The sequence below is a fragment of the Martes martes genome (assembly GCF_963455335.1).
Source record: "Martes martes genome assembly, chromosome: 13".
Taxonomy (NCBI): Eukaryota; Metazoa; Chordata; class Mammalia; order Carnivora; family Mustelidae; genus Martes; species Martes martes.
Genome location: NC_137901.1, coordinates 60,059,660 through 60,086,171, shown reverse-complemented (window position 1 = coordinate 60,086,171; position 26,512 = coordinate 60,059,660). Strand labels below are relative to the sequence as shown.

General features: G+C 45.7%; 1 protein-coding gene across 7 annotated transcripts; it reads left to right on the top strand.

The window, feature by feature from the left end:
- Positions 1 to 701: 701 nt before the first annotated feature.
- MPPE1 (metallophosphoesterase 1) lies at positions 702 to 25,820 on the top strand. Of its 7 annotated transcripts, none has more exons than XM_080821382.1 (11): positions 702 to 1,049; positions 3,626 to 3,723; positions 7,080 to 7,464; positions 10,106 to 10,214; positions 19,851 to 19,954; positions 21,132 to 21,206; positions 22,654 to 22,762; positions 22,924 to 22,989; positions 23,086 to 23,208; positions 23,863 to 24,003; positions 24,970 to 25,820. In XM_080821382.1, the coding sequence occupies exons 3-11, from the start codon at positions 7,196 to 7,198 to the stop codon at positions 25,150 to 25,152; spliced, it is 1,179 nt and encodes a 392-aa protein (XP_080677508.1). In that variant the 5' UTR covers positions 702 to 1,049; positions 3,626 to 3,723; positions 7,080 to 7,195; the 3' UTR covers positions 25,153 to 25,820. The 7 variants fall into 7 exon arrangements, with proteins under 7 accessions (XP_080677508.1, XP_080677505.1, XP_080677507.1 ...); XM_080821379.1 differs by having other exon boundaries at positions 708 to 1,049; positions 22,921 to 22,989; XM_080821381.1 differs by lacking the exon at positions 702 to 1,049 and adding an exon at positions 1,200 to 1,280 and having other exon boundaries at positions 22,921 to 22,989.
- The last annotated feature ends 692 nt before the right edge of the window (positions 25,821 to 26,512 follow it).

The window sequence follows — 26,512 nt, the reverse complement described above, 5'->3', positions numbered from 1 at the left end:
TACAGGCTTTACCAGGATTCACATTTGTTTTTTCTTATGCTTTTCTAGTCAACGAGAATACTTCAGGCGATGCTGCATACTTCCTATTGCATCTTATTGGTACCCATACGCTGTCCCAGTTTATGTGACGGTAAAATTGTTCATCTGGACATATTTGAAAATATTACAATATTCTTAGTTAATAATCATGTTACCATTTACTGCTGGCTTCCTAGATACCCAGCATTTTACTGGTTGCTTTCTATATGATTTGTTATATCTCCGTATATCAACTATACTCATAATTTACAAAAATATGCTAGAACAGGTTGGTTGGAAGCCCCTGTGTGTTATTGCTTCGGGCTTCAGTTTACTTCTCGTAATGCGGGGTAACGAGGGGTAACGAGATTCTTGCTCTTGATTTACACGGTTATTTTGAGGATTATTTTAAATAATGGATGTGAAAGCTCTTTGGAAAGTAGGCCAGGTCATATTATACTAAGTAACATTGGTTAAAAAAAAAGAAAAAGAGAAAGCAAGTCCCCAATAAACTCATCACACACTCTCCGAAGGCAGAAGGCACTTTGTCCTGTCCTGGAGAAGACCAAGCACGGTGAGGGAGGGCCGCGCGGCACTCGGGGAGGGAGGCAGGAGCGAGCCGTCACACAGCGCCACCTGTCGGCGCCGCGCGGACGCCCCGCGACTCGGCGTCCTGCCGCCCCGCCCCCGGCGCCTGGGACGCGGAGCTCTGGCGCCCCGAGGGCCGGCGGAGTCCGCCTCGAGCCGCGGCCGTACACACGGGAAGCGAACTCGCGGCCGCCCTGACCACGAGCGGGGCGCCGGAGCCGCCCCGATCCGCATCCCCGGCCGACGCGCCCCCTGCTCCCCTGGCCCGCGCTCCGGGCGCCAACAGCTTCGCGGCTTCGGCGCGCCCCTCGCCTTCTCGGACGTTGCTCGGCGGGGGGTTCCAGGGAGCCCCGGCGCTAAGGCCTCGAGCGTAGGAGAAGAAAGTCTAGAAGACAGTAAGGATGGCACGAAGGGCCGAATCGTTGAGGAAGATGCGGCCGAGGGTAAGGTTTTGCTTTCTTGCAGCCACTGTATGGGACTACCCGGGGAGCCCAGCTGGGGTCTCCGCCTCGGCCCGGGCGGGGGCGGGGCCTGGGGCGGGGCCGAGATCTTCGCGGCCACTCAGTGTCTCCCGCCCTCCCAAGGTGCCAGGGATGACGGGGCGGCGAAGAACCCGCTGGGCCACGTGCGCGGAAACAGGAAGTGGCGGGGATGCCCCGCGGGCCGGAGGACAGGTGAAGTGGTGGGGGCCAGGCTCCCCCGGGAGGCTTTACCTTCCGATCTGCCTCGCTGGGTGCCTGGCCGCCCACTGCAAGCAGGATTCTCCGAGGATTCTAACGACCGTGCTGTAATATTTAGGCGTCTGGGTTCATTGCTATTTCTTGTTACTGCAAACTGGAACCCCCTTGCCTTTTTAGGATTGAGAGTTAGCTGATTGAAAAACACGGGGTTCTGGGAATTAGTCATTTATTGGCTGGAGAGTGACGATTACGTAAGGCCCGGGTATTAAATCGTAGGCGCCTCTCATTTTCTGATTTACTGATGTAGATTGACCAAAAAAAAAAAAAAAATCCGTCTTACTTAAGGTGGAACATTTAACATTCGAATAGCCATGGATGACACTGTGGGAGTATATTGAAGATAATGGACAAGTAAGAGGCCAAACTATAGATCGGGGCATATTAAACATTTTTTAATGCTGTTTTTGGGTGGAGGAAATTTAGGTATTTAATGGTGGCTTTGAAGTTAAAACTTCAGTTTGAAGTTAAAACTCAGTCACTGGATAAAATATTTTTTTCCTAGTTAGGAATTGCAGCTGCTATTTTTATGTGTTAGGCAATATAGAACAATGTGGCATGCATGTATTATATATTAATATTTTATGCTATAATTTAAAAGAGCTATTCTTGAACAATAACATGTCAGTTATTTTTCTTTAGCTGGTTTTTTGTTTGTTTGTTTGTTTTTTACTTTAAACACTGATCAGTTTCCTTCTCTGGGCAGCAGAGAAGGGCAGGAGCCATAAAAGGTTTTCCTTTGGAAGACTTCCACATAGGGGCTTGTGAGAGAATGTGTTCTGTGTCCCTGTTTGCCCGTCTTTAAATTCCTGCCAGGCCCTCTGACCAAGGGGAACAGAACATCTTCTCCATTTGTTCCTCCTGCTTCTATGGCTGGGGACTGTGAAGCATGTAAAGACCAAAGGAGTGATAATATATGTTGGTAACTCTAAAAGGTTTGGAACAGTAAGAATAAATGTAGGCTGTTCGCTCCACAGATGTTTATTAATCACTTGTTTGCAGGCAGGATCCTGGGCGCAAGCAGAGGGGGGATGCAAGGATGGACCAGGTAGGGTCCCTAACTTAGGGAGCTTACAGACTAGTGCAATAAGAAATATGTTTTATATCATGACCAGGACACACAGTGTTGGGAGGCCTGTATAGTTTTCCTGCTGATATATCATTTGATGAGCTCAATAAAATTGACAGATTCACCTCGGGGCCGGTGTGTGTGTGTGTGTGTGTGTGTGAAAACAGTAACATTTTAGTAATTTTGCTTTTTAAACCCAAACTTGCTAATGCAGAGGGAAGTGTCTAATATGGACAGAATTCTTAATCACTTAACCACAAGAAGGCAACACACAGAGAATATTGTCTTTATTGAAACCACTCATGGCCTAGTTTTACATCTAGTGATAAAAGATGGATAAACACATTTTCCCCCCATGTATTCGTCGAGTAGGCAGGAATCGCTGGCAGAAGAGCTCTCCATATTCCGGCCTGGGTAGAGCACTCCACAGTGCTCCGATGAAGGACCGGACCCTCCTTTCATTCTTGGAAAGAACCTAGTTTCTCTCCTTTGGCCTGTAAGAGCCTAGACGTGGAAGATAGAGTAGCATTTTAGTTATTTGGACTGTGTGGCTATGGGGATTTTAAGTCCTTGACCTGCTTATTATGGTTGAGATCAAAGTTCAGATTTACATTTAGTGAGCAGAGGGTCTAGGGACTTGGGATGTCAAGTATTAGTCCAACTCAGTAAATGAGTGGAGAACAATGGCCACAGCTTCTAGATTCTCTCCGATTTCTGGCCTTTCTTCTCCGCTGGGCTTCACTCTCCCTCCTCCCTCCTCCCTCCTCCCATGGCTATTTGAGTCAAGTCCCATTGCTTCTGAACTCACCAGACTGGAAGGCTTGCTCTCTAATCTAATCCTGCCATACTTGCCTCCCGGAAAGAGCTTTGCTTTAAAAATTGGTGAGCATCATTTCTAGCAATCCCATGACATCAGAGGAGGCAGGTACTGTGACCCCCATTATGAGGCTCAGAAAGGGTAAGTGGCTTGCCCAAGGTCACCGAGCAAAGCTGTAGGTTGGGCTTTTTCCGGTTCAGCATAGCTCTTTCCTGCTGGTGGGTATCGTAACCTAGGATAAAATACTGAAGAGGGGGAAGTGGCTGGTTCTCTAGAGAGCTCTGAGGTTTTCCTCTTTCCTGCCAAGAGAGGTAGGCTCTGTTGTGCCGTGACTATCCCTGTGCTGGAAATGTCCGTTGCTCCCAATTCCTAGCAGTCAGCGTGCTCTTTCCACAGGTCAGCTGCGTCAGAAAATGAGGGAGCGGTGCTGTCCCTGAGGTCAGCCTGAGCACAAGGAGAAGGTCCCTTGATACCCATCTGGAAGCCACCCCAAGGTAGGAGTGGTGTCTCATTACCTAGTGTGTGCCTGGCACACTGGCCTGGCTGTGCCATTTCTGGGGAGAAAATGGATCCCCTGTCTTCCCCGTCCCTCCCCTCCCCCTCCCTCATTCCCTCCTCCTCCACTCCCTCCTTCCATCCTACCTTCCTTCTTCCTTCCCTTTCTTTATTCTTAGTCCTCTGGCTGAAGGGCTTTGTGTAGGGTATTTTTTTTTTTTATATCTTTATGGAAAAAAGAACACAGATGCTGGAGGGAGGGGCAGGGACTTCTCCAACCTTTTGTTTGTTTGCCTTCCTTATCTAAGCTGTCAGCCTGGTGGCAGAGGCCAGGCCCAGCCTCAGTGGGATCAAAGGTACAGGGAAGCTGGGTTGGGGGAGAGCTGGGCAGACCGACCGTGAGTGCAAAGCCCTGGCTTGTCTCTGTGGGTCCCGTCCTGCTCCCAAAGATCTATGGAAGCTGGCGGACTGCAGTTTTGTGTCCCCTCAACCCCTGACCCCCATTGTGTGCTACACTTGGACTGCAGCCTGGGCCTGCCTGGTTCCAGGCTGCTCCTCTCCCCTGGTTGTGTTCCGCGTTCTGCATCTTAGTTACCACTACTGACACCAGCTTCTTAGATTAAAGGAAGTGGGTGTAGAGGAGCAATTACGAAGTCATCATTCTGGTTTTCAGCTCAGGGAGCTCAGAGCCTCTAAAGAGCAAAGGTGTGCGTGTTGAGAGAACTGTAGGGCAGGCCCCAGAAGGCTGGGCTCCTTCCTCTCCTCTCACCCTCTAAAGCCTGAGGAAACATGAGGGTTTGGGGGAAGTTTCAGCTGCTGTGGTTAGGATTTCAGAACACTCTTGGGCCTTTTGAAAGAAAGATAGTAAAACCAAATGGTTGCTTCTGATACATTTGATTGAATCAAACCAAAGCAAATGAGATGGTATCAAGAAATACATTCATGGGGGCGCCTGGGTGGCTCAGTGGGTTAAAGCCTCTGACTTCGGCTCAGGTCGTGATCTCAGGGTCCTGGGATCGAGCCCCGCATCCGGCTCTCTGCTCAGCGGGGAGCCTGCTTCCCTTCCTCTCTCTCTCTGCCTGCCTCTCTGCCTACTTGTGGTCTCTGTCAAATAAATAAAAATCTAAAAAAAAAAAAAAAAAAGAAATACATTCATGATTCCTTTTGAGGGTCTCTCTCTTTTAAGAGAGGATCCTTGTCCTTGGTCTCCCCAGTGAATGGTTACTAGGGGCACTTATACCACATTCTGGACTTTGATTGCTGATAGATGGGTGACAGCAAGAGATGCATTACTTTCTCCCCAGCGGCATTCAGTTAAGCGCTAGCCTCACGGAGTGGAATCAGGCACATGAGGGACTGTGCTCCCGAGTGGCCTGGGGCTGTCCTGGTTTGCACCACTGCCCCATTTTTTATTATCTTTAATGCCACTTTCCCTCTCAAAGATGTCCCCAGTGGGAAGATAAAGTATCCAGTGATTCCAGTTATGGGGCACGTGTTGTCCGTCCTTCGAGAAACCGAGGTGCTGAGGAGGTTCTAGGGACGAGGACAGGGTGTGGCACGTGGTCACTGGTGGTTGGTCCCGCTTGATGAAGGTAGTGTGGATGTTTGGAGTAGAACTTCAGGAAGAGCATTGGATCCCAGATTACCTGCACTGCTGCCTTTGACCTCTCAGTCTGAAAGGACACAGTTACAATCTGGCATTCGAGTCCAGTTCCTTCTTCAATCAAGTGTTTACTGTAAACAACGCCATTGGAGAACAGGCAGAGGAGGGGTGATCACTTGGGCCCAGAGCCATTCCTGCCCTAGGATCCTGACATTTCTTCTTTTCCAAAAAGCCACAGACCAGGTGAGGACCCGGTGCTAGAGCTGACAGCTATCAGTGCTCCATTTGGGGGAGCCGGAAGGGCACCCATCATTTATCACTTTCAATTATGAGGTTATGTTTTAAACTTCTGATAAAGGCTCAAAATACATGTTTGCCTCCATTTATTTTTCTTTAGGTAAGAGTTAAAAAATTTTCCATATCTTGATGGTTGGTTGTTATATAGAATGCGCTCGTGCCATAAACTAGGGACTCTTGTAGGAACTCAGGCTTATGTGCAAATGTGGAAAGTTCTGGAAACTGAATTTTGCGGAGATTATTTTGGACCCTACAGGAGAGAGTGTGTTCTTGACTCCTTGCCTGTCAATCAACCATACGAGGTTTCCTGGATTCATCTTAGAAAAGCATCCCCCCCAGGAAGGGATTTTCTATATTGATGGGCTCAGTGAGGATCTGTGGTCAGTGGTCCTCCACGCCTCCACTGAGAGACTTCTGGAGCTTCTCCCAAATGAGTTCTCTGCAGCTATCAGGTCACTGCCCTTTAAGATCCTTCTCTGGAGCCTAAGGTGAGGAACTTCAGTAACTTTTTTTTTTTAAGATTTTATTTATTTATTTGACAGAGAGAGATCATAAGTAGGCAGAGAGGCGGAGGGGGGGAAGCAGGCCCCCTGCTGAGCAGAGAGCCCAATGCGGGGCTCGATCCCAGGACCCTGAGATCATGACCTGAGCCGAAGGCAGAGGCTTAACCCACTGAGCCACCCAGGTGCCCCCAACATGTCACTTCTTAAAGTCCATTTCAGGTCATCCTCATGCCAGCCTTTCTCTTCAGATGTGTCAAAAGTGTCTGCTTTTTTTTCTTTTTAAATAGGAAACAAACCTCACTTATGATTCAGAAGAATCCATAACCACCTTAAGTTTCCCATTGATAAACCACTACCCATAGATGTCTTCTAACAGAAGGCCATCCCGAATTTTAAGGCTCATATGCAGATGAAAACCCACATTCATGGAAACATATAGCCCAGCTGCCGTGTTGACAGATGGGGGGCTCTGGGAGACCCCGGCCTCTGAGCCCAGAGTGGAATGTATTCCTCACATCCCTAAAGCACATTGTGACTATTCAGTTCTTTTGTGGAAAACGATATGGAAAAGTGAGGAATTCACACCAGAGGCAACACGATACAGGGGGCTTCTTGGCCTGTTGGTTTGTAAGGTCAGGGATGGGTGGGAGTCAAGTTTTGGGAGTCACATTACACTTATTAATATTTGTTGACTGTTCCATTATGTGTCCTACTTTAACGTCCTTTGGGTAGATTCTTATTTAATGGCTTCCCAAGTGGTAGTCAAACTTTATCGTGTTAGTGGGAGGATCATTCTTACAGCATAATCTGACATATTAGCCTCGTACAAGTACTGGACACTTCATTTATTTGTGAATATCGGTGGGATTCTGTAACTCATTAGTTCTTACTAGAAGGAGAGTTTATGGCAATGTTAAGAAACGTAATCCGATCCTTTCTGTTTTCCCCGCAGGTCCATGGCTAAGCCCTGAACACCGGTTGCGCCTTACCCAAGATTCCACACTTCTCTCGCTGTCAGTTCTTGATGGAGTTCACTCCTGGGATGCTGGCGACTCCTGGGCAGGAGACATGGCTCCAATCAGGCCGGGATTTAGAAACCAGGATCTGTGTCTGCTCAAGAGAAGGAGTTTCCTGCTGTTGAAATTCACTGCTGTTGTCTTTGCCGCACTTCTATTTTGTGAATTTTTAATCTATTACTTGGTGATCTTTTGGTGTGATTGGCCTGAGGTGAAAACTCCAGCTCATGACAGTGGACAAAAGACTCTGAAAGCCATGTTTTTGGCTGATACCCACTTGCTTGGGGAAGTACGAGGCCATTGGCTAGACAAATTACGAAGGTAGGGGCTATAATCAGGAATCTTTCTGAAATTTTACCAAAGGCAGATCCCTCTCCTTCTAGGTCAGGCTTGTCGTTAGTTATTTTCCTCTCAAAGAGAGACATATGGGGCCTTTGTCTTTTCCTTGAACATAGTGTTTGCAGAGCCTCTCTTATTTATAAGGACCCAGGACTTGGAAGGCATGTCTGGATTAGAGTCTTGCGACATTGGACAAGTTCCTAGGGCCTCTTTGAGCCTGTAGCTGCCTCCTTGTTTGTAACTGGTTAATACCAGAGACTTTGCAGGCTGTGTGAGGAAAATGCCCGCAGCAAGGTCTGGCACACGGGTGTCATGGGCCAAGGTTGGCTTCCCCTTTCGCCGGGCAGTGGAGGAAACACACCTGGGTTGGTGGTGGTCCCCTCTCGCAGTCAGTGGGGTGTTGTTTGGAGCCCACTTGATTTTTGCCTGCTCTGGGCAGCCGTAGCCGAGCAGGTCTATGGCTGTCACTCTGGAGAGAGGATCAGGTCCTGTTTGTCCAACTTAGACCGGCCCAAGCAGAGTCCACCTGCTTTCCCATCAGAATGCTTTTTAAAAAATTTAACTGTGGTAAAATACACATAACGTGAAAGTTACCATGGTCAACAGTTTTAAGTGTATATTTCGGTGGCATCATTCACAGTGTTGGGCAGCCGTCCCCACCTGCCAGCTCTAGAACGTTTTCTTCTTCCCAAACTGGAACTTGGTCCTTGCTAAATACTAACTCCCCATTCCCCGTTCTCCTGGGCCCTGCGCCCACCATGCTGTTCTGTCTCCATAGATCTGACTCCTCTGGGACCTCATACAAGTGGAGTCAAACAGTGTTTGTTCCCCTTTTGTCTGGCTTATTTCATTGAGCAGAATGTCCTCTGGGTCCATCTGTGTTGGGGCATGTGGCAGAATTTCCTTCCTTTTTAAGGCGGAGGGATAATTGTATATTTAGACCATGTTTTGTTTCTCCGTTCCTCTGTGGATGGATACGTCTACCTTTTGGCTGTTACGAGTTATGCCCCCCAGAAGGTGACTGATGGGGCTTTCAGCCATCATGGCAGCAGAGCTCTCTTCTTGCCCCTGGAGACCCCCTACCCTGACCCTTTTTCCTCATCATCTCTAAACAGGTCTTTATCCTTGCGAGCAGGAGTACCCTTAGAGTAGTCTGGATATGGATGAACCTTATGCTGAGTGAGAGGGGGAAGAGGTGTCATGTCCCCAGGGGTGAGAGAAAAAAGCAAGACAGAAGAAGGAAAACTGGAGGGGCCGCCATCCTTCTGTACTCAGAGTTTTAAACCAAAGGATGCATGAGATAAGGGCCAGGGTGGGACTTCCTTTGCTTCCATTTGGGCCTTACCAGTTGAGCTTTCTTCCCTGCCTGTTGCTGCTGTTTCTAGATCTTTCTTCTCCAGGGTGAATAACATTCATCAAGAAAAACAGCACTGAATTTTGGGGGTATCTTGAGTGAAGGTGTGCACATGCAGCAAGCAGTTTATGTGGGGCCTGGATGGTCCTTGCTGACCTCGAATTACCTTTCCCTATTTGTGCCCTGGGATGTCACAGTCCCCTTTGGTAGGGGAGAAAGAGCTGGGACGATGCCTACGAAGGAGGGAAGAATTGGGATCCTTAGGAGAATGACACAGGTCAGAGTCGGTCAGGGAGAGGGGAGGGTGGTTCGAGAAAGCGTGGACGTTTGAACTCCTACTAACTGCCCTGTGAGAGTAGGTTTTACAATTCCTGTTCACCAACGAAGAATAAGAATCAGAGGGAGTGGGTGACATTCTCAAGGCCGTACAGGGGGTTATGGGTGGAGCTGGGGGGTTAAGCCATTGCCTGTCACATTCAAGAGCACAGGCTTTTTTTTTTTTTAATTAAGATTTTATTTATCTGAGGGAAAGAGTGAGTGAGAGAGAGAGAGAGAGAGAGAGAGCACGAGCTGAGGGGGGGAGGTGGGGCAGAGGGAGAAGGAGACTCCCCACTGAACTAGGGAGCCGGATGTGGGGCTCAATTCCAGAACCCTGGGATCATGACCTGAGCCAAAGGCAGATGCTTAACCAACTGAGCCACCCAGGCTCCCCCCAGGCTCTTTTCTTTCACTTGTCTTACCTATGGGATGATTCCTTGGATATCTGAAGTCTGCAGGGTTTACAGTCTTGGTATTGGCTATCTGATTCTCCCATTATCTTCCCCCAATTCTGAAGGCAGGCAGGAAGTTGAGGTCCTTCAAGAAGTGGAAGTTAAGGCAAACACTATCCTCTCCTTGCTGGGGTGTCAACTCAGTCTACACTGAGTGTCTTTGGAAGCTGCGTTGAGCTCTCCCTGACCTTTGGGGCTTGTTATGACTGAGGGATGGCTTCTGGGGTGCAGTGTGGCGTCTGATCTGTGGGTGCCACATGGGGGGAAGTCAGCTTTTAAGATGCGTGGGTGGGGCAGCCTGACTCTCCCTCAGACCCTCTATGTCCCACACTGAATCACCTGTGGACTCTGACCCTTGCAAGCGTGGAAAGGGAATGCAGGCGTGGGGCTGTGGAAGGAGAATGGGACCATTTGGTTGACTTTTTAAATGGCCCGTAAGACAGATCTAGGCTCCACGTAAGAAAGAGACTGATGCCGTGCTTTTCTCTGTTGACCTTAGGGAGTGGCAAATGGAGAGAGCTTTCCAGACGGCTCTGTGGTTGTTGCAGCCCGAAGTTGTCTTCATTCTAGGGGACGTCTTTGATGAAGGGAAGTGGAGTTCCCCCCAGGTAGGACCCCGTGATCCAGCCACCCTAATCCTGCTTTGAGGGTCCAGGGCAGGCAGCCCAGAAAATCCATGAAGCAGTATCTGGGAGGGTTGGAGGTTTTGCTCGGCACCAACATTAAACACGTGTAGTCTATCTTTTTTTTTTTTTTAATTTTATTCTTTTTTTTTTTCCTAAGATTTTATTTATTTATTTGACAGAGATCACAAGTAGGCAGAGAGAGAGAGAGGGAGAAGTGGGCTTCCCGCTGAGCAGAGAGCCCGATGTGGGGCTCGATTCCAGGACCCTGGGATCACGACCCGAGCCGAAGGCAGAGGCTTTAACCCACTGAGCCACCCAGGTGCCCCACGTTTAGTCTATCTTGATGATTGTTAGGATCCGTATCTCCTGCCAGTCTTGAGTTAGGCTGGCTAATCATAGATAGTTGACACTTGCACCATGCGGGGTTAGGGACGCCGACCTTGTGCAGTCAAAAATCTGTGTATAACTTTGGATTCTCCCAAAACTTAACTACCAGTAGCCCACTGTGGACTGGAAGCCTTGCTGATAACACAGTCAGCGTGTATGTTACATGTTATGTGTATTCTATTCTGTAATCTTAGGATAAATTCAGCTAGAGAAGAGAAAATGTTGCTAAGAAAATTGTAAGGAAGAGAAAATATGTTTACAGTACTGTACTGTCTTTTTTTTTTTTTTTAAAGATTTTATTTATTTATTTGACAGACAGATCACAAGTAGGCAGAGAGGGAGGCAGAGAGAGAGAGAGGAAGCAGGCTCCCGGCTGAGCAGAGAGCCCGACTCGGGGCTCGATCCCAGGACCCTGGGATCATGACCTGAGCCGAAGGCAGAGGCTTTAACCCACTGAGCCACCCAGGCGCCCCCTGTACTGTCTTTATAAAAAAAAAGTCCATGTATAAGCTGACATATACAGTTCAAACTTGTTTGACTGTCAACTGTATCTGTTTACGTAGGAAACAGGTAGATTAGTCAGAACTTGCTTTGCTGGAATGCACATTCCCATGAGACTCTCGGGAAAGGGAAAAAGAGGCAAGTGCGTGTAATTTCGCTTGTCACCAAAATTATAAAATACATATTGAAATGTAATTTGACTTTACACTGCATTATTTAGCCATGAAATTATGAGAATTGTGCTATAAATATGACTGCTACCCTCCTTTTCTTAAATTTTTTTAAAAAAATTTAAATTTATTAGTGAGTTGGGGGAGGAACGGATGGAGAGGGAGAGAGGAACTCAAGCAAACTCTGTGGAGAGTGCAGAGCCTAACGTGGGGCTCGATCTCACAACTCTGAGATCATGACCTAAGCCGAAATCAAGATTTGTATGTTTAACTGACTGCGCCACCCAGGCGCCCCTCCTCTTAGCAGAAGGAGCCTCAGGGACTTGGTGTGAGGTTCTTGTGCCTTCAGGAGCCTCCATCTGGGTGTTGAGGTGACATAAGCCTTTCTCTAACCAAAGAGAAGAGCTGTTCTCACCTTAGCTGTCCAGTATTTTACGTACTGTATTCCTGGAATTAATGGAAAATAGAAAAAAGCTGTTTTGCTGGTTACGAAAATGTTTGGTCGTAAATGGTTTTAGAAGGTATTTTTGTGGGGTGGGGTATTTAAAAAAATTTTTTTTAACTTAAATTCAATGTAATTAACATAGAGTGTATTACTAGTTTCAGCAATAGAGGTCAGTGATTCATCAGTTGCATGTAACACCCCGTGCTCGTTGCATCACATGCCCTCCTTAATGTCCGTCACCCAGTTACCCCATGCCCTCCACCCCCCATCCTGTCCAGCAGCCCTCAGTTTGTTTCCTAGAGTTAAGAGTTTTCGTATGGTTTGTTTCCTTCTCTGTTTTCATCTTATTTTATTTTTCCTTTCCTTCCATTATGATCCTCTGTTTTATTTCTTAAATTCCCGTATGAGTGAAATCATGTGGTTATTTGTCTTTCTTTGACTTATTTTGCTTAGCATAATACCCTCTAATTCATCCATATTGTTGCGAATGGCAAGATTTCATTCTTTCTGATGACCGAGGACTATTCCATTGTGTTTATAGGTGTGTGTACTACATCTTTATCCATTCCCCTGTTGTTGGACATCTGGGGTTTTTCCATAGTTTGGCTACTGTGGACATTGCTGCTATAAACATTGGGGTGCAGGTGGCCCTTCGAATCACTGTGTCTGTATCCTCTGGGTAAATACCTAGTAGTGCAGTTGCTGGGTCGTAGGGTAGCTCTGTTTTTAACTGAACCTCCGTACTGTTTCCCAGAGTGGCTGCACCAGTTTGCACTGGGGTGGGAGATTTTTTAAAAAGCCATTGTCATTTCCCAGGATAATCCAAAAGCTTTACAAAGAAAGTCTTGGTCCAGATCTGATTAGAAACCCACTGTTTGGAGTGCCTGGGTGACTTAGTCAAGTGTCTTTTTTTAGCACAGGTCATGATCCCAGGGTCCTTGGGATTGAGTGCTGCACCAGGCTCTCTGCTTAGGCGGGAGCCTGCTTCTTTCTCTCCCTCTGCGTGCTGCTCCCCCTGCTTCTGCTCTCTCTGTGTCAGATAAATAAATAAAATCTTAAAAAAAAAAGGCAACCCACTGTTTATAGGGTCTCATAATTAAATATGAGATAATGGAAATAGTATATGTAACAAGCAACTAGTTATAAAATGAAGTTGGATGTGTATGTTGCTTTTACAAATTGAGGGTAGCATTTTATGTTTTTATGTTTTCCTTTTTCTTTCTTTTAAAGTTTTTATTTACTTATTTGAGAGAGAGAGAGAGAAATCACAAGCAGGGGTGGAGGGGCAGAGGGAGAAGGAGCAGCAGACCTCGCACTGAGCCAGAAGCCTGACACGGGGCTCAATCCCAGGAGCTTGAGATCCTGACCTGGGTGGAAGGCAGATCTTAACTGACTGAGCCACCCAGCACCCCTGTTTTTGTTTTTCGAATTTTATGTTATTCTGCTTTTATCTTATCTTAACTCTAAATATTATCTGTTAAAGTGAAGTCTTTGTAAACGTATTGAAGGACTCTCTCTCTAGCAGGTTTCTCTGGTTTGGGCCTTGCTTAAAACTCTTAGGATAGGGGGGAGGAGTCAAGATGGCGGAGAAGTAGCAGGCTGAGACGACATCGGGTAGCAGGAGATCAGCTAGATAGCTTATCTAACCATTGTGAACACCTATAAATCCAACGGGAAATCGAAGAGAAGAAGAGCAACAATCCCAGAAACAGAAAATCGATCACTTTCTGAAAGCTCCAACAATTGACTGCTTTCCTCGAGGCGCGACCGCAAGCCAGGGAGGCGGGGCTATTGGGCGCTTTGCTCTGAGAGCGCACTGAGGAGCGGAACCCCAAGCTCTCGGCTCCTCCGGGCCGAGAGATTGGGAGGCCGCCATCTTCATTCCCGTCCTCCGGAACTCTACGGAAAGCGCTCAGGGAACAAAAGCTCCCGAAAGCGAACCCGAGCGGATTACTTAGCCTGGCCCCTGGCAAGGGCGGTGCAATTCCGCCTGCGGCAAAGACACTTGAGAATCACTACAACAGGCCCCTCCCCCAGAAGATCAACAAGAAACCATCCAAAACCAACTTCAGTCACCAAGAACAGCGGAATTCCACAGCAGGAGAAAGCAAATCCTACCTGGACAAAATGACAAGGCGGAAAAACTCACCTCAAAAAAAAGAACAAGAGGCCGTACCGAAGGCTGGAGACCTAATCAATACAGACATAGGTAGCATGACAGATCTAGAGTTCAGAATGACAATTCTCAAGGTTCTAGCCGGGCTCGAAAAAGGCATAGAAGATATTAGAGAAACCCTCTCCGGAGAGATAAAAGCCCTTTCTGGAGAAATAAAAGAACTAAAATCTAACCAAGTTGAAATCAAAAAAGCTATTCATGAGGTGCAATCAAAAATGGAAGCTCTCACTGCCAGGATAAATGAGGCAGAAGAAAGAATTAGTGACATAGAAGACCAAATGACAGAGAATAAAGAAGCTGAGCAAAAGAGAGACAAACAACTACTGGAACACGAGGAGAGGATTCGAGAGATAAGTGACACCATAAGACGACACAACATTAGAATAATTGGGATTCCAGAAGAAGAAGAAAGAGAGAGGGGAGCAGAAGGTATATTGGAGACAATTATTGGAGAGAATTTCCCTAATATGGCAAAGGGAACAAACATCAAAATCCAGGAGATGCTAAGAACGCCCCTCAAAATCAATAAAAATAGGTCCACACCTCGTCACCTGATAGTAAAATTTACAAGTCTTAGCGACAAAGAGAAAATCCTGAAAGCAGCCCGGGAAAAGAAGTCTGTAACATACAAGGGTAAAAACATTAGATTGGCAGCGGACCTATCCACAGAGACCTGGCAGGCCAGAAAGAACTGGCATGATATATTCAGAGCACTAAACGAGAAAAACATGCAGCCAAGAATACTATATCCGGCTAGGCTATCATTGAAAATAGAAGGAGAGATAAAGAGCTTCCAGGACAAACAAAAGCTGAAAGAATTTGCAAACACCAAACCAGCTCTACAGGAAATATTGAAAGGGGTCCTCTAAGCAAAGAGAGACCCTAAAAGTAGTAGATCAGAAAGAAACAGAAACAATATACAGTAACAATCATCTTACAGGCAATACAATGGCACTAAATTCATATCTCTCAATAGTTACCCTGAATGTTAATGGGCTCAATGCCCCAATCAAAAGACACAGGGTATCAGAATGGATAAAAAAACAAAACCCATCCATATGCTGCCTACAAGAAACTCATTTTAGACCCGAAGACACCTCCAGATTTAAAGTGAGGGGGTGGAAAACAATGTACCATGCTAATGGACATCAGAAGAAAGCTGGGGTGGCAATCCTTATATCAGATCAATTAGATTTTAAGCCAAAGACTATAATAAGAGATGAGGAAGGACACTATATCATACTCAAAGGGTCTGTCCAACAAGAAGATCTAACAATCTTAAATATCTATGCCCCTAACATGGGAGCAGCCAACTATATAAACCAATTAATAACAAAATCAAAGAAATACATCAACAGTAATACAATAATAGCAGGGGACTTTAACACTCCCCTCACTGAAATGGACAGATCATCTAAGCAAAAGATCAACAAGGAAATAAAGGCCTTAAATGACACACTGGACCAGATGGACATCACAGATATATTCAGAACATTCCATCCCAAAGCAACAGAATATACATTCTTCTCTAGTGCACATGGAACATTCTCCAGAATAGACCACATCCTGGGTCATAAATCAGGTCTCAATCGGTACCAAAAGATCGAGATCATTCCCTGCATATTTTCAGACCACAATGCTCTGAAGCTCGAACTCAATCACAAGAGGAAATTTGGAAAGAACGCAAATACATGGAGACTAAACAGCATCCTTCTAAAAAATGAATGGGTCAACCAGGAAATTAAAGAAGAATTGAAAAAATTCATGGAAACAAATGATAATGAAAACACAACAGTTCAAAATCTGTGGGACACAACAAAGGCAGTCCTGAGAGGAAAATATATAGCAGTGCAAGCCTTTCTCAAGAAACAAGAAAGGTCTCAAATACACAACCTAACCCTACACCTAAAGGAGCTGGAGAGAGAACAACAAAGAAAGCCTAAACCCAGCAGGAGAAGAGAAATCATAAAGATCAGAGCAGAAATCAATGAAATAGAAACTAAAAAAACAATAGAACAAATCAACAAAACTAGGAGCTGGTTCTTTGAAAGAATTAATAAGATTGATAAGCCCCTGGCCAGACTTCTCAAAAAGAAAAGAGAAAGGACGCAAATAAATAAAATCATGAATGAAAGAGGAGAGATCACAACCAACACCAAAGAAATACAAACAATTATAAGAACATACTACGAGCAACTCTATGGCAACAAATTTGACAACCTGGAAGAAATGGATACATTTCTAGAGATGTATAAACTACCACAACTGAACCAGGAAGAAATAGATAACCTGAACAGACCCATAACCAGTAAGGAGATTGAAACAGTCATCAAAAATCTCCAAACAAACAAAAGTCCAGGACCAGACGGCTTCCCAGGGGAATTCTACCAAACATTTAAAGAAGAATTAATTCCTATTCTCCTGAAACTGTTCCAAAAAATAGAAATGGAAGGAAAACTTCCAAACTCATTCTATGAGGCCAGCATCACCTTGATCCCAAAACCAGACAAGGATCCCACCAAAAAAGAGAATTACAGACCAATATCCTTGATGAACACAGATGCGAAAATTCTCACCAAAATACTGGCCAATAGGATCCAACAGTACATTAAAAGGATTATTCACCACGACCAAGTGGGATTTATTCCAGGGCTGCAAGGTTGGTTCAACATCCGCAAATCCATCAATGTGATACAATACATTAATAAAAGAAAGAGTAAGAACCATATGATACTCTCAATAGATGCTGAAAAAGCATTTGACAAAGTGCAGCATCCCTTCCTGATCAAAACTCTTCAAAGTGTAGGGATAGAAGGCACATACCTCAATATTATCAAAGCCATCTATGAAAAACCCACCGCAAATATCATTCTCAATGGAGAAAAACTGAAAGCTTTTCCGCTAAGGTCAGGAACACGGCAGGGATGTCCGTTATCACCACTGCTGTTCAACATAGTACTAGAAGTCCTAGCCTCAGCAATCAGACAACAAAAAGAAATTAAAGGCATCCAAATCGGCAAAGAAGAAGTCAAACTATCACTCTTTGCAGATGATATGATACTATATGTGGAAAACCCAAAAGGCTCCACTCCAAAACTGCTAGAACTTATACAGGAATTCAGTAAAGTGTCAGGATATAAAGTCAATGCACAGAAATCAGTCGCATTTCTTTACACTAACAACAAGACAGAAGAAAGAGAAATTGAGGAGTCAGTCCCATTTACAATCGTACCCAAAACCATAAGATACCTAGGAATAAATCTAACCAAAGAGGCAAAGAATCTATACTCAGAAAACTATAAAGTACTCATGAAAGAAATTGAGGAAGACACAAAGAAATGGAAAAATATTCCATGCTCATGGATTGGAAGAACAAATATTGTGAAAATGTCTATTTTACCTAAAGCAATCTACACATTTAATGCAATCCCTATCAAAATCCCATCCATTTTTTTTAAAGAAATAGAACAAATAATCCTAAAATTTATATGGAACCAGAAAAGACCTCGAATAGCCAAAGGAATATTGAAAAAGAAAGCCAAAGTCGGTGGTATCACAATTCCAGACTTCAAGCTCTGTTACAAAGCTGTCATCATCAAGACAGTATGGTACTGGCACAAAAACAGACATATAGACCAATGGAACAGAATAGAGAGCCCAGAAATAGACCCTCAACTCTATGGTCAACTAATCTTCGACAAAGCAGGAAAGAATATCCAATGGAAAAAAGACAGCCTCTTCAACAAATGGTGCTGGGAAAATTGGACAGCCACATGCAGAAAAATGAAATTGGACTATTTCCTTACACCACACACGAAAATAGACTCAAAGTGGATGAAGGACCTCAATGTGCGAAAGGAATCTATCAAAATCCTTGAGGAGAATGCAGGCAGCAACCTCTTTGACCTCCACCGCAGCAACTTCTTCCTAGGAACATCGCCAAAGGCAACAGAAGCAAGGGCAAAAATGAACTATTGGGATTTCATCAAGATCAAAAGCTTTTGCACAGCAAAGGAAACAGTTAACAAAACCAAAAGACAACTGACAGAATGGGAGAAGATATTTGCAAACGACATATCAGATAAAGGGCTCGTATCCAAAATCTATAAAGAGCTTATCAAACTCAATACCCAAAGAACAAATAATCCAGTCAAGAAATGGGCAGAGGACATGAACAGACATTTCTGCAAGGAAGACATCCAGATGGCCAACAGACACATGAAAAAATGCTCCACATCACTCGGCATCAGGGAAATACAAATCAAAACCACAATGAGATACCACCTCACACCAGTCAGAATGGCTAAAATTAACAAGTCAAGAAATGACAGATGCTGGCGAGGATGCGGAGAGAGGGGAACCCTCCTACACTGTTGGTGGGAATGCAAGCTGGTGCAACCACTCTGGAAAACAGTGTGGAGGTTCCTCAAAAAACTGAAAATAGAGCTACCCTACGACCCAGCAATTGCACTCCTGGGTATATATCCTAAAGATACAAACGTGGTGCTCCGAAGGGGCACGTGCACCCGAATGTTTATAGCAGCAATGTCCACAATAGCCAAACTGTGGAAAGCGCCTAGATGTCCATCAACAGATGAATGGATAAAGAAGATGTGGTATATATACACAATGGAATACTATGCAGCCATCAAAAGACATGAAATCTTGCCATTTGCGACGACGTGGATGGAACTAGAGGGTATCATGCTTAGCGAAATAAGTCAATCGGAGAAATATAACTATCATATGATCTCTTTGATATGAGGAAGTGGAGATGCAAGGTGGGGGGGTTTGGGGGGAGGTAGGAAAAGAAAAAATGAAAAGATGGGATTGGGAGGGAGACAAACCATAAAAGACTCAATCTCAAGAAACAGACTGAGGGTTGCGGGGGGGAAGGGGGACGGGAGAGGGTGGTGGGGAAATGGACATTGGGGAGGGTATGTGCTATGATGAGTGCTGTGAAATGTGTAAACCAGACGATTCACAGACCTGTACCCCTGGGGATAAAAATACATTATATGTTTATTAAAATAAAAAAATTAAAAAAAAAAAAAAAACTCTTAGGATAAAGTTGATTACTCTTCAACTCCGTATTGTCTTTCCTGTGTCTGTCCAATTGATGTTTTTTGACTTAATAAGAGCCAGAATGATACAAACATAATTCTCAAGCTTTAATAGTTAAAGTAAATGTCCAAATAATGTTGAAATATTGGTTGGATTTTGTCTTTCTGTCCTCTACATCCTATCTGTTCTCATTCCCACAGTGGTAGCCACAGGGCAATGATAAAATGAGGGATGTGTTCATCTTTGTTTTGGTTGAGACACATGAATTTACTGGACATTTCCTACAAGCCTGTTCTCACAGTGTGTCCCAGTCTGGAGTGATTACTAACCTGGGGTCCATGCATGGGCTTCAGGGGATCTTTTTAGGGGATCTTAAAATAATGGGTATATAATTGCCATCTAATGTTTTAATACGGGGGAATACCATTTAATTAAAAGCTGGCATCACATTAAATCATTGAAATATTAAGTCTTAGAAAATGCAGGATGACATAGAATTAGAAATTATGTTCTACGGCATCTGGGTGTCTCAATTGGTTAAGTGACTACCTTCGCCTCAGGTCATGATCCTAGAGACCCAGGATGGAGTCCTGCATCGGGCTCCCTGCTCAGCAGGGAGTCTGCTTCTCCCTCTGACCCGCCTCCCCCATCTTGTGGTCTCTCTTTCTCCTTCTCTCTTTCAAATAAATAAATAAAATCTATTAAAAGAAAGTTAAAAAAAAAAAAAAGACATTGTAAGTTCTACATTAACTCTCTGGGCATCTGATTTGGAGGGGGAATTAATGTCTCATCATCAGCATAGGGAGCATGTTTTTTTTTTAGCCACAGGGAAGAGAGGTTCTCTGGGTCTCAGCAGTGACCTGTTTTCCCCATAGGCCTGGGTGGATGATGTGCAGCGATTTCAGAAAATATTCAGACACCCACGTCACGTGCAGCTGAAGGTGGTTGCTGGCAACCATGACATTGGCTTCCACTATCAGTAAGTCGTTCAGTGAAGCATTGCCCCCTGAGAGCTTCGTTAACTAGAACTTTAAACCTGCCACCATTCAGGTGAGAGCCTCATTTGTGCTGGGGGAGGGGGCGGACATTTGTTGTCCTTGAAAGATGGAAGCCCTAGAAGCATGAACTCCACAGGGTGAAGATTTTTGTCTTGGCACAGCGTACACCCTTAACGAATCTCTGTTGAATAAATGATTCTTCCGTGCCCTTGGGCGATGAACTTGAAGCTTACAATTAATGACCAATTATTTTCTTTGGGACTCAGAAAACAAGACCATTTCGACTTTTGTAAATAGTATTTTACATAGTGCTTACGATGTGTCAGCCAGTTTTAAGTGTTGTATTATTTTTTCCTCCAAATTTTTATTTAAATTCTAGTTAGTTAACCTGTGGTGTATACTGGTTTCAGGAGTAGAATTTAGTGATTCATCACTTACGTATATCGCCAATGCTTATCATCACAAGTGTCTTCCTTAATCCCCATCCCCCATCTAGCCCATCCTCCCCCACCTCCCTCCAGCAACCCTCAGTTTGTTCTCTATTGAAGAGTCTCTTAGGGTGTGCTTCCCTTTCTGTCTCTTTTCCCCTTTCCCCTATGTTCATCTGTTTCATTTCCTAAATTCCACATATGAGTAAAATCATATGGTATTTGTCTTTCTTTGTCTTATTTTGCTAGCTTCATCTGCGTCATCACAGATGGCAAGAGTTCATATTTTTTGATGGCTGAGTAATATTCCATGGCTATAGACCACCTCTTATCTGTTTGTTAGTCGATGGACTCTTTCCGTAGTCTAGCTGTTGTAGATAATCTCACTATAAACATCGGGGCTAAGCGCTTTACTTCCATATATCAACTCTTTTAATTTTTCTAATGGTCCTGTTATTTATTTATTTATTTTTGGTCCTGTTATTTTAACCACTGTGTCAGTGAGGAAACTGAGGCTCTGGAGACTAAGTCACTTGCCCCAGTGCTTGTGGTCACTCAGTGGTGGAGGGTTTGCCCCTGACAGCCTGGGCCAGCTCACCAGGAGGAGCCCTGACCTCACAAGGCTAGTCCAACACTCAGATCCCGAGTTATTTCCTGTGTTTATGCTAACTCTTAAGAGGTCCTAAAATGGCTTGCTCTGAAAAATGTTTCTTTTTACAATTGAATCTAGGATGAGCACTTACAAAATAAAACGATTTGAGAAAGTTTTCAACCCCGAAAGGCTGTTTTCTTGGAAGGGAACGAAGTGAGTATTATTTGTGAATTCTTAGAAGCCCCTTCCTTCCTTTGGACTTCATTTTCTAAGGGAGCCGTTGTCCTGGGTTGGAGTTGGGCTCCGTGTGGCTGGCTACCATTTCGGATGAAGGCACCGCAGGCCTCCTCCCTCCCTGATGGTCACCATCAGGGTCACCAGCCCGGTGTTCCTTAACAAGCTGCAAGTGGACCGGCCAGTTGATGACTTTGGCCGGCCACTGAGGGCATTCCCTTCCTGCCTGCGGTGTCTCTGAGTGCTAGAACATTCATCAGCCCACTATGTAATGGATCTTATTTTTATTTGTTCAAAATGTACTTCTTTTCCTTTATAAAGGATGCCCTCGTGGGTATGCTGTCCCAGGATTTGGGGGCGGGTATGTTCACTGTCCTTCAGCTGTGTGCCACCCAGACTCCCGTCCATCAGCCTTGATTTGTAGACCAAAGCCTCCCCACCCTTTCCTCTGACCATGAGCTCCAGCTCCCCCTCTGTGTGGCCATTCTCATGCCGTCCCCGGACCGTGTCAGGTCTGGGTGTGTGTTCCCAGGGCGGTGGATAAGACTGTACATGTTGTTCTGGTTGCAGACCTACTGGAGGGAGAAGAGATGGGAGAGGAGGGCTCTTCCTCTTTCGATCATGGCCCCCGTGGGTGTCCAGTGCTCATGGCTTTGGCCATGGCAGCTCACTGGGTCCGTCACAAGAGATGACCTGTGACACTCCAGAAACCAGGTCAAGGGTTTTCCACCAATGCTCACTCCTTCCCTCCCTTTATCCTGTAGTACTGAGTCTAGCAGCTTCCTTTCCTGAGTCCTATGAAGACCGAGCACAGTTTCAGTTCTTTTTCCTTAGGCGTAGAGTTTAAGAAACTTGAAACACACTGATCATATTTCAGATCATTTAGTTAGCTCCCCATCGCTAAGATTCTTTAAATTTCAAGCAGTGTTTACTGACAGGTGCCTTCTTCAGGCCCAGCTGATATGTGTGTCAGAAACAAAAGCCTATTTAATGGTAGTCTGTACAGATCTAGGTCAAGTGGTTTGTAGAGGGCAACCGTCCCTGACTTTACCAGCATCCTGGTTTGGGATCATCTGCACCCGTTAGCTCTGGCCAGCGCACCCCCTCCCCGCCCCCGCCTTGCCCTGCCTGCTGCGTGTACAGATGTTAGTGAAGGTTACCCGTGCTTCACTGTTCAGGGATTTCTCACACACTCAAGGTTCACATTCCTTTGACTATGTCTTACACTCCCCTCCTGGTATAATGCTCTGGTGCCTTCTTAGTATCAACTCAAACCTAAAACAGGTTAGTCGAGTTGAGGTTTCAGGCTCTGGGGCGGGTTTCTTCACACTGGCCCCTCAGCTTTTGTGTCATGGGAGCAGAACTGCCCGAGTCTGGACACGCAAGCCCAGGGGCCCTGACCGTCTGCTTGCTCCCTCTGCCTCAGTTTCGTGATGGTCAACAGCGTTGCCCTGGAAGGGGACGGCTGCCACATCTGCTCCAAAGCGGAAGCTGAACTCCTGGAAATTTCTCACCAACTGAATTGCTCCCGTGAGGTAGGAGTACCCGAAGGCACAGGGGCTTCTGTTCTGGCATCTTCTATGGAGGCGGTCACTGAACCTGGTATTTCCTGCATCGCTCAGCTCCCTCTTCCTTTCCTACCGCTCAGGGCTCGGGGACGCCGGCTCTGCCAGGTTAACCGATTTCTCACCAGCAGGAACATGGCTCCGGGCCCTGCCGAGATGTGCTGCTGCTGCCCGCGTCTGCCCCAGTGCTCCTGCAGGTGAGCAGGGACCGCGCATCTCCATCTCCCCGGATCTGGCCCAAAACGGCTGGGGGCCCCCCTGCTCACATCTGACCCTCTCTAATATCTGGGCAGCATTTTCCGCTTTACCGGAGGAGCGATGCTAATTGTTCTGGGGAGGACGCTGCGCCTCTGGAAGAGCGGGGCATCCCCTTTAAGGAGCGATACGACGTGCTTTCCCGGGAAGCCTCTCAGCAGGTTTGCGGGGGAGTGGGATGCCCACCCACCCACAGGACTGATGGACCACCATGGGCAGCCATTGGCACAGTTGGAGGCGGGGTGTGGGAGTGGGGCATTGTGGGGGTTGGAGGGTGGGAGTGGGGGGTTGAGGGGATGGGGGCTCAGGTTTTCATGTCCTCCTTTGGTTCCTCCCCTGCTCCCAGTATTTCTGTTTTCTAATATCAAGTGAATAATATCCTCAGCTATTGTTCATCAACTTAAATGTGTTTGAAAATGTGAATAGAACTTAAGAGTTAATTTTGGGGGACTTCATTCAGATGAGCTTACTTATATGTTTATAACTATATTTATATTATAGAAACACATATTTGTGTTTGTGGATGATATACTATATCATACAATAGAAATATAAAATAAATTTATAAAAATATTTGTAAAAATATAAAATCTGAGAGAAGGAGGACAGATTCTTCCTAAAAGCCGGAGCTTACTTTTTGATAGGGTCTCAGCCAACCAAAGGATGTTAAGGAAAAGATAAAGCCCCCGACCAAGTAGGGATTTTATATTTAGCTTCATGAGAAAAGTGGGTGGCCGGTCACTGGGCCCTGAGGGGACTCTGTGCAGGCACTGACCACCTGTTGCTCTGTTCCCCCACCCCACCGGGTGTGGTAGCTACTTTGGTGGCTGCGGCCACGTCTCATCCTGAGTGGCCACACGCACAGTGCCTGCGAGGTGCTCCACGGGGCGGGAATCCCCGAGATCAGCGTGCCATCTTTCAGTTGGAGGAACAGAAACAATCCCAGCTTCATCATGGTAATGTGAACGTTTATTTTCATCTGAACGCTCGCATAGAAGTATTGAAATCAACACAGTAATCAACTATTTAATTGCTGCAATCTGTAAAAACATACAAACGCTGTGAATACAAACTTGCCCTCCTCCCCATGTGCACTTGGTTTGATCCACGGACCCCTTTCCCCATGCCTCGTGCCTCTCTGGGGACTCGTGAGCGCTGCATGGCCCTGGAGGGGGTGGGGTGGGGGCGGGGCATCCTTCAGAATGCATCAACCCCACGGACCTGGTATGGTCCTCAGCTAGGAGGCTCTACATGTCTAATTTTCAAAGGAAACCGGAGCCTGTCTTCGTTGGCCAGACGCCATCATCTTGTCTTATGTCAGGAGGATGCTGCAGCTCTGGCGAGTGCACTTGACATGTCATTTCAGTTAGTGGCTACTTTTACTTCATGAAAAGATGGGGCAACCCTCATGTTTTCAAGTTCGAAGTGAATGAGACCATTCCTCAGTGTCAGTCCGCATCGCAAAAACGCTTACAAGAAAAGCCCACTGAGGTGCCCCCAGCCCATGCATTTCTGGGTAACAGTTTGCTTAATTTAGCAGAAGTGGCATGAGAAATGGCCTTGTAGTCCTTGTTGCTCAGTGCCCACTGATGTAAAATCTCCATGCATCTTGGATCTCTGCCATGTTGCCCAGTGCATTATAGGGGGGGACCTGCTGTGTCAGGAGCTAGTTTCAGTGGAGGGTTCAGCTCCACTCAGCACGCTGGGAGCCTTGCCTTCATGTCTCCACCAGGGCTTCTGGTTGGTGGGTGGTGGCTTGTGGAGGCCCAAGGCTGTGCCCCTTCCTCTCGGGAGGAGAGCCACTTCCTGGCCTCACCAGACTCAACCAAGATGGCTGCCTTGCCTCGGTTGTGTCTAAGTCTGTTGTGTGACCCTGTGGGAGGACTCTCGCTGCAGCATTAACCTCCTCATTTCCTTTCCAGGGCAGTATGACACCCACAGAGTACGCCCTTGCCAAGTGCTACCTGCCTCACGAGGCTACCGTTCTGGCCACATACTGTGTAGCAGCTGGGCTCCTGGCGGTTCTCCTGTTAGTCCACTCCGGACTTCTACCCTCACCTTTTCTTTTTGGCTGGAACCTGCTCAGAAAATTTAAGACAACGTAAAGAGCAGGAAACTTGTGTGTTTCGTCATAAGTAACAAAGCCAAAGAAACTGGACCTTGGGCAGGGCTCACAGGAGATGAGGTTAAAGGAGGCGGCCTTTATACACATCACGGAAACTGTAAATCACTGATGCAAATTCCTGCAGAATAAATAGTTGATGGTACTGTTCTCATGCTATAAAAATGGAACGTGTACTCTACAACAAGTCTTGTCTCATTTTATCAAATATATGTATAATCAAAGATCGTGTCTGTACAATATGTAAAAGCTATTAAAGTCATCACTTGCATGCACTAGGCTGTCCTACCTTCCCCAGGATGGAGCCGGCGGCCCGGGAACACACTCAGGGTTGTGTGTGCACAAACACTGGGTTTGCTTCTGTCCCCTTACGAAGTGGTCCACAAACTCCTATTATATATGATAAAGCTGTACACTTAAAATAATAAAAGTACAGATGTCACAAGCAGGAATATGTTTTTGCAGACTTTTGTACTTCTGTGCTAATCATGGAATCAATTTTTAGAGAAGGTCATTTTCTCTCCAGCAGACCAGGCTGTTAAAATCTGAATGTAATGCCCGTCCACGATCCAAAGGGACTTGAAAAAAAAGGACTGGGAAGTGGCTTTTGGTATTTAAAAATAAATATGTTTTGATAATTTTCCGCCAGATAAAATGTGTTCTTTCTGTGTGTCTTCTGTGAGCCTGGCTCTGTCTCTGGATAGGAAGCTTAGTCCCAGGGGGACTGCTGAGGGATAATGTACGTAAGAGTGCACGACTTTGCTTTTTGGGCACACGTGGGGGGTGCGTGGCTCTGGAGTTCTTCCATGTTCTACGTTGAAAGCGCAACGGAGAGAAAATAATTGCCACTTTATGTGTCTCATTTCAGATCAGGGTTTTACGCAATAGGGATGAGAGGTGCAGAATTGAGTGATGCTGACGTAAATTATGTGTTTATTACCCTGATCGATCATCTGGAAAGCTGTCATCCTCTCTTTCCTGGAAAAGTTGAATTTAAATCTGGATGCATTTATAAAGGATTATAAAATGCTGCCTTCCAGAGTAAACTTTAAGATATTAAAGACTAAAAGGAAATGAAGTGATGTCAGCGAGGCTGTCACTTCTGGATTTGTATTGTTGAAATATAACTTTGGACATCTTTGCAGGTTATCTTGGACCTAAGAAAACTGCCCTCCAAGCGTGGCTGTGGACAGAACATGTAAAGCATCACTGCTATAGTAATTCTTGCTTTCTAGATCTTGTACCGTACTATAACTTATGAGGCTGCATTTGCAAATCTTTCCCGTGTGAGAAACAGCCATAGGTTTTTGACTCTGCATTTCCAAATAAGGGTTTCATAATAT

Coding starts and splice junctions, on each gene's coding strand:
- MPPE1 (XM_080821379.1), top strand. CDS start 7,196: ATGGCTCCAATCAGGCCGGGATTTAGAAACCAGGATCTGTGTCTGCTC. Junction 19,955..21,131: donor GACATTGGCTTCCACTATCA/GTAAGTCGTTCA, acceptor AATTGAATCTAG/GATGAGCACTTACAAAATAA. Junction 21,207..22,653: donor TTTTCTTGGAAGGGAACGAA/GTGAGTATTATT, acceptor CCTCTGCCTCAG/TTTCGTGATGGTCAACAGCG.